Here is an 8,652-nt window from a genome sequence, read left to right on the forward strand (position 1 = left end):
AATCCATTGCAATTATACCACACCAATCTATCAGAGTTTTTCTTAAAATATTTAAAGAAGAATATTAATATAGTGGTCATTCATTTATGAAATCTACTTTTGCAAAGAGATCAGCCAACTTAGTTATCGTATACCATAATTTTGCATCAATGTGTAGCTTGAAACATGTATATTGATTTAGAATCTTGTTTTTCAGCAATTAATGGACAAGCGGATACGACCATGGATAAACAAGAAAATTATAGAATACATTGGCGAGCCAGAACCAACACTAGTTGATTTTATATGTTCAAAGGTTCTAGCTGGTAGTCCACCACAAAGCATACTGGATGATGTACAGATGGTAAGTATGTGTGTGTGTGTGTGTATCGGATAAAAGGAAGTTTTTTTGTTTGCTCACACTAGACAATAGTTGATTCGGCGTTGTCATCTCTGTGTGGAAGTTAATGACAGACAGTTTGAAAATTGTCTGTGATGTGGTTCCCTAGACACCACCACTTTGTTTTTCTACATAATTGTGATGTTAACTACAGATATTCGCTTTCTTCTTGGTTGTCAGTCTCCACCAGAGATGGCCATGTGACTTCGGCCTCCGGTCTCACAGGGCCTCAGCCTCCGAACTCCAACTCTGCCTCGAACACATATGACCTCTGCCTCTCAGCTCCATCTTGGTCTCCAGCCTCACATGGCCTCAGCCTTGCAAGGCTTCTGGAGGCCAAGGCTGAGGCCCAGCCTCCGGAGGCTGGACATATCTGGTCTGAACTGAGACGAAGTTGGCCAATTTCTTCTAGAGTTCATGGGAAATCCTGTGTGTGTTAATAGAAGGGGCTAATGATTACACAATATTAATAATCATGTTAGATTTAACATAGAATTTTACGAGGTATGGAACATGTCTATATTTTTACTTTCTTCAGAACATAAGCACCTCAGTTATAGTCTGCTGTGCTTGCGTTTCCTAACAGAGGTGGGGGAACAGGAGCATTCTTTCCTTTCCAGGAGGCACGCGACAATGACTGTACAATTTCTGGATATGGTTTCTAGATAGTCCAGAAGTTACGGACTTTCTTTCCAGAATACACTCAAAATAACACCTGACAAAGTAAAACAGAAAAAGGAACAGACTGCACCCTAAGCAACAGAGACCTGACATCTCTGGTCTCCACATATCACTTTCCGTGGATTGGATAACACATCTAGAGTCGTTTTCACGTTCAGAAGACACAATGGGCTCTTATGGGCAATGCTTTTCTTATGGGAAATACAAGCGCGCTGTTGTCAAATTTCTGGATTTACAAATTTAGCTTAAGTAAAATCGGTACCTGCAGTTTTGCAGGAAATTTTGTAGAGAATACGATGGTGAACACAAAAAACTGGTAACTTGCTTACATAATTTTAGATAAATTAAAAACGCAAATTTTCTGTGAAAACACAATTTTTACATTGTTTTCATTCCTAACGTTGAAACATGCCATAAAATTGAAGCTTTCATTATGAAAAAAATTGACACTGGTTTTTAATTGTCATAGGTGACGGTGGTACTCAGAATTTATCAATACTTTAAAGCATATTTGCATTAAAAACTATTCAAATAAAGTATGTGGAGATTTTTTATATTCGTGCAGTAGAAAATGTCGTCGCTGGCCATTTTTTGTTCTGCAATTCCAAGTAAAAACTTCCAGCGACAAAGTTGTGGAGAAAATAATGAAATTATTTTTTATAACCACTCAAAGGTTCCCAGAAATATTACTTCCATGCATTTGGAGTTTCTTTTTAACCCGAACCGCGCGCGAAGTAAGGAGACGTTGTCTGGCCATCTTGAGCTGACTCACCGCAGCATTTCGGCTAATCACCACCAAGTTTTCGAGTTGTTTTATTTCCATTCAGTAAAAATATGAACTTCATGCTGTTTGTTATAATAGAATTGAAATTACTTAAATTTAATAATTGACAATTATTTCCAATGCTGCTGTTGTGATCAACATTAGTGCTGTCGCAAATACACGTTGTTTTCGTTTACATTACTGTCGACATTAATACTGAAATGAAGATCACCTTTCAGTTTCCAACATACACATAAATTCATAGACACCATATTAACCCTTGAAAGCCTTTCCAACACGTGACAAAATATGGGGCTTCAAGATAGAAATATGACATGCCTTGCTTGAGTCATTCACGTCTTATCAGTTCATGTGGGCCATAACTAATTTGTTTGTTTGGGTTGCAACTTAATCTAACCCATGTGCCAGGTTCCCCTTACTTGAGTGAGAGATCTGCTTTGGTTTGTTTAGACTTTTTCCCTCTCCCGAAAAAGTGTTTTCAGTTGTGTGAGCTCTCAGTGATTTTTACTTTTTTAAGTGATTTCTGAAGTGTCATATTCGTGCATTACACTCGCGTGTGTAGTGATCGCAATGGATCATAGTAAAAAGGGTAACTGTAACGTTCACAGTATAATATTAATATTAATAATTACATATAATTATCATTATATATACAAAATATGTAACACCTTCATTGTGAAGGAAGGTCATCATTTCCCGACGACATGAGCTAGCTCTGTATTGGCAACACTGTGCGGTTTCTCCATAAGCGCCGTTGTGTCTTCTGAACGTGAAAACGACTCTAGCTAAGTCCTTCCCTGCCTTCATGACTTCAACAGACCCATTCGCTTCCTTTGGGGAATCCTTGGGCATCAACTTCACACATCTGCCGTGTGCGTTTTTTGGATAGAGCATGCCGCATTTCTTTGTGGAATGCCCTTCGCCATGGTCCTTGTAAACATAATTTTCGCACTTTTTCCCACTTCAATAAATCCGAATGGATGCTGTGTTCGGCATTTCGTCACATGAACTTCTGTGTTTATTTTCACTTGTAGGAACTTGTGTGTTTATTTTCACTTTAGAATCACTTCCTGTGCATTGGAAACAAACTTTAGAAACACGCTGTGTGTGTGTGTGTGTGTGTATATATATATATTAAATACAACCAATATAGGTATATTGAAAAAGTTACTGATACTTTTACTTATCCTGTGTTAACTAGAAATAGCCTGCAGCTTAGTGTAAAATTCAGCTATTTTATTGTTATTTTTATAAATACAAAGTGTTAATTTACAAATATGTAACAGTAAAATGTTTCAATGTGCAGTTTAATTCTCTTAAGTTAAAACCATAAAGTCACCATATTATATGTATTAATTAAGATGACAAATGAACCATTGAAGTTCTACATGAAACATGCAAATTTAGATCAGATTGTTAGAACATAGTTGTAAAACGACCTCACCAGTGACACTGCTTTAGATCCACCACAAACTGTAGGTCCATTCCTGATTGGCCTATCTGAGTAGAAAGTGGACTTCCAAAAAAAAAAAAAAAAAAAAAAAAAATCCCTTGGCAATAGTTGTCGTCGTAGATACTTTCTTGTTGACAAAAATTCATATCCTCAAAGACGGGGGCAAATTTAGCAACTTCGCCAAATTAAATGTACCATACCACCAACTAACTTTAATAATACGTGCATATTGAACACACCAACTACTAGTCCGGCAAGTAGTGTTTTTGGCATGTTTTGTGTTACTTTTTTAAAGAGCACATCAATTTTTGCACTCTTTTCACACTACTTCAGTGAACCACCCCTCCAATTTCACTAATTTTCACAAATAAAAACTGAAAACCAGATAATCATACTACTGCACCCTTTGATATTACAAATTAAATTCAGTCGACATTACCCATCCACTTGATGCTACACTCTTCAAATTTATCAAGTCTTCCTTATTGTCAGCAGTAAATGAGATTAGTTGATGTGATGTAATACTGGTACACGTGCAATAGTATTTGTTGCAGTTTGCAAGACCGCACATAAAAAAGATAGTGCCGTTTTACATATCGCCGGTTTATTACTATTTTGTTGTATGTCCATCTGCACTAACTTAACAGGATAGCTGATTAAAGTAAATTGTGAGATTTTATTTTGTCATAATGGCACTGAAATGTTTATTTTTTATTTAACAAATGTATATCTCTGCTTATAGGTTTTAGATGAAGAGGCTGAAGTGTTTGTTGTGAAGATGTGGCGCTTGCTTATTTATGAAATTGAAGCAAAGAAACTTGGTCTTGTGAAGTGAATTGGATAGTCAGTTACCAAGTGAATAAATCCAGTGCAACAGGACTCTTGGCTGCTGGTCCACTAAGTTTCATGTGAAAAAAATTCAGTAATATAGAAATTAAGGGATTATATATCTTACAAGTCACATGTTACAACGTCCGGTCAAGATAATGTGTGCTTCAAAAGCCAACATGAGTGGCTTCGATCTTCATACTAATATGTGTGGAGACATCAGTATTCATCTTCATCCAAGGCAGCAGTGCTTTCATTGTGGTATATTTAGCATGAAAACAGTCCAGCAGTTAAACTTGAAATGGCTGTGAACTGTAGAAATGTGCTTTTGTATAGTATGTACAGTGTGCTGCCAAATATTTGGGCTTGTTTAAAAGCCTGAAAATATGTAAGACATGAAAATTGAGTCATTGTGGAGGCTCGCCGATAAATCTGTGTATGATGGTAATAAAACATACCAAAATGAGATTCCTGAATGGTTGAGATATACATAAGGGTTAAGTGACCTCAGTAAGCTAGTTTTTTTTTTTTTTTCGAAGACCATGAAGAGAAGTGATAATTTAAGTCATTAAATGTCCAAATCTTGAGTTGTTTGAAATTCTCTGACAAGGTGAATGTCTGCCATACTTAACGTCTCGTAAGCAAAGGAACTTCCAGGTAACTTATAATTTATATAAATGAAAAATTGCTTATTGTCATTGTATTCTGCAAGAATACTATTGATTTTCTTATTGTATTAAACCAAATGAGTTACCAGATGATGCTATGCTTATTCTTCATATAAGAGGATTGAGCCTTTGAGTTATTGATGGCAATTATATGAATATCAGTACATACAAGAATCATTCAGCATACCAAAAGTGTCTGTGATTATTGCCATTTATTGACACCACAGCTGCTTCATTGTGGAAAACAGAAGTGGCACAAGAGTTACAACGAGCAGTTGGTGTGTCTCTTATCTTGGTTTTATTTTAAAAACTACTCAATACTGTTTACTTTGAATTTTTATCTGGAAAAGTAACATATTTTGTAGCTTATGCTGCATATGTAAATGTTATTTTCTTCTGTTGGCTGATGAAAGTGTTAAACTTATATAACTTTTAAAAACTCATTGTGTACAATTTAATGTTCAGTTTATAACTAAACCTGCGTAAGACTAAAATAGAAAAGGGGAGTATCAAGAATTAATGCTGAAAAAATAACATGTGATGTTCCAAGGTGTACTGTCAGATTCACAAATAATTGGACAAGTGGTTATAAACAGACTGTGCTGTAAATTTTCTTCAAATGTCACATTGTAAGAAAAACAGTAAACAACAGTTAACAGCAAAGTATTTAAGGTTGTCTTCAAGCTTTGCATGTGTGTTTCATTTCCCAGCAATTTCAGCTATTAAGGCGAAGAGGGACAATTACGCACCAGTTGAGCATTTATTTGAATATCGTCGGATTGGGCACTGCTATTAAAAAAGAAAAAAAGGGATTAGTATGTAAGAGAATATGAATTTCTCTCCATGTTGCAAGTGGAAACTGTTTTTCAAGTTGATAATTAAGCTAGACACGATATTTGAAAAATATGATCAATAAGTATGTACAGAATCCCATCAACTGCAAGTTACGGCTAATCAAATGGGAGTTCTGACTTTTCCTACTACTATGACATAGTTTGTGTCCCTTTTCCGTCCATGTACTTTTTTTCTACGTCATTGGATGTTTGATATTCCCGAGAACGAATAAAATAATGGTCCCATAAGTGTAATGCATTTCTCCTTGCCTCCTACGGCCATCCTGGCAGTGTTGGCAATCCTGATGTGCACAAAAGACCTAATTTCACCTTAAATAGAACTAAAGATGCCTTTCAAGTTGCTAGATTAACGAAGTGCCTCCTAGGGTAATTTTAGGTGTCAAGAGGGGTGGGGGTGTTGCTATTACCGTTAGCTTTAAAGTGATGGCAATTTATTCTTAATTTTCACCTAGATCTGGCGGCATCACCCATCTCAATAACCCACTGATGCTCATATGAAATTGAAAATAAAGGATTCCTGGATAACAATTTTGTCGTTTTCACCTTAGCCACGGTACTATATAAAAGTAGCTGGGGAGGTAACAGGATGTGCAATGCAGCCAATATAACAATATCACGTCCAAAATGTACACTCATGGCAAAAGTTGATCTTTGTGGGCCGGAGCCAGTGGTGGCATCATAGGGGCAGGTGCCACAGTTCACAGCAAAAAGAGTACACAAAAGAACCAGATATGGCTCCAAAAGAGCAAAGCTGGCAACAGTGATCGGCAGCTGCCGAAGAGAGAGAAGAACCTAGGAGAAATTGTCCCTCTCCCCCTTAAACATAGCAGCTCAATTGTTTATTTTGTTGCTAGCTCCAGCTGGCAGCACCCTACTGCCTTCAAATTTTTATTCCTGCCAGAAGATGGTGGTGTTATGGTAAACAGAAGTTTGGAAAAAATGGCTCTGAATTTTGCCCTGCTAGCAAGCATAGGTGTGAAAGGAAAAACTGCAAAACAAATTAATAATGGGAGAATATCTGAAAAGTATTTCTGTACATTGGAGGGGGGGAAAGAAATAAATGCTATGGCTTGACCAAGATGAGAAAACCCCTGTGATGCTGTCATCTTGGTGTCAAATACATGTATCATGAATGTGAAATGTAATGTTGACAGAGAAGGTAGCCTACACATGTGGCAACATGGGGGCACTCCTGTAAAAGTGAGGGGGGAACTACAAGTTGAGAAAATAAATGACTGTCCACTTTAGTTTGAGAGTTTGCCATGTTCTTCTCATCTTGGTTCAGCTGTAAATGAATACCCACAGTACAAAATAATTCACCATGAAATGTAATATGTGTAAAACTGAAGAGTACCTGCTATCAAATAAACCTAAAAACATATACACAACTGTAATCTTAAAAACTATGATTACATATACAGTAAAACCTCATTAATCCGGACTAATGGGGGGGGGGGGAAGTTGACCGGATAAACTGAAATAACCTAAAAGAACAGTAGAAAGTGCATTAAAACTCCCTTTATAGCACCAAAACATTTTTATTATGGTGTATATAAAAAGGCATAGGCCTAAATACACTATAAAGTACAGTACAAAGTCTGCGGGGAAAAGAATTTCATCAGTGGTTGACTGCATTTTCTTTGGGAAGTTCTCTCGTTGACTAGTAGCCACATTTAAAACCTTGCATATATTTTTTTTTTTCCTTTTGCCTGTCCGGATTAACGAGGTTTTACTCTATGCATAAAAACAATCGCACAAAAGTTTGAGGCATTTTTGTACGTATCAACAAATTTCTCAAGTTATGAAAATATGAGATGAGCAAACATTTGGCTGCTAATTAAATGAGTCTGTTCCCACAACAAAGTGGTATGAATCCATGTGTACCACTTCAACACTACAATGATTAATATTGAATGCTTCGAACAGGTGTCCAGAAAGTTTATGATTACATTAGGGATGTGCCGAAATTGACACATCGGAATCGGCAAAAAACCGATAGTTAAACTGGTACAGATTATAGTAGAGTTTTTACCTTCTAATAAGTTTTATATTCTAGTTTTGTAAGATTTATTGAAAATTTGGTTATGATTCGTCATTATTGTAGAGTTTTTGTAATAAAATTATTGCAAACTCTCATTCAGAGGATCAACCTAACTATAAATCGGAAATAAAACCGTACATTGCTGAACCAGGATCTGCTGTTGTATTTAAAATTCAAAAATGAGTATTCAAACCTGAAGCAAGTCCTGAGAAAATACTTGGGCATACCTGCTGCATCAGTATTCAGTGATTGAGTGTTCAGTGTTGCTGAACAGATTTGCGATAAGAGAAGAAGTAGGTTAATTCCTGAAGTGCTTCCAAATCTTGTGTTTCTGAAGTTGAATCTGGCAGAACAGGAATTCATTTTGCATTTCAAAGAACTGCTTGTGCACTAATGTTTAATCTCTTGAGAATCCATGTTCTTCTTAAAGGTTCACATAACATCTTGTAGATGCAAATGTACATTCGCATCTCTTGAGAATATATATGTATATACATATGATATGCAATAGAAATGTACATAGCAAATTTATTTTTGTCATGCTGAAAATAACATCCCATTTCTGTTTAATAATCTTATGTATCGGCATCGGTTCCAAAAATTATGGGTGAGTACATCAGCATCGGTAAATTTTCAGCTTCGTCACATCCCTAGATTACATCATAATCTTTTCCTATTGTCACTTAAATGCACAGCCATGAAAATAGGCAGCTGGGCAGAATTGCGCTGGTGCCACAGAGCAGGACAAAAGCAGCTGGTTCCCCTGAGCATCCAGGGTATGCAGTTACCTTTCGAGCAAACACTGTCAGTTGTATCACATGGATTACAAAGACCAACTCTACAAGATCTTAAAACATCCGACATGCTAACAGTACGAAATTCTGCCATCTGCCTAATTTCATGACTGTGCTTTTAGTAATGAATATGTGCCATGAACCTACCTGAATTTTACACACTAGTATTC

The 8,652-nt window shown here is 36.4% G+C and overlaps 1 protein-coding gene across 3 annotated transcripts in view; it reads left to right on the plus strand.

The window, feature by feature from the left end:
- The window catches only part of LOC145978557 (RNA-binding protein 25), a 77,320-nt gene extending 71,870 nt beyond the window's left edge, over window positions 1-5,450 (plus strand). For all 3 annotated transcript variants that reach the window (XM_083111247.1, XM_083111250.1, XM_083111248.1), the window contains 2 exons: window positions 197-343; window positions 4,040-5,450. In XM_083111247.1, the coding sequence (XP_082967373.1) occupies window positions 197-343; window positions 4,040-4,132 (240 nt within the window). In that variant the 3' untranslated portion in view covers window positions 4,133-5,450. The remainder of the gene's footprint in view (window positions 1-196; window positions 344-4,039) is intronic.
- Window positions 5,451-8,652: the final 3,202 nt, after the last annotated feature.

This window comes from Lepisma saccharinum, chromosome 25 (genome assembly GCF_977018435.1).
Source record: "Lepisma saccharinum chromosome 25, izLepSacc3.1, whole genome shotgun sequence".
NCBI classification, from domain to species: domain Eukaryota; kingdom Metazoa; phylum Arthropoda; class Insecta; order Zygentoma; family Lepismatidae; genus Lepisma; species Lepisma saccharinum.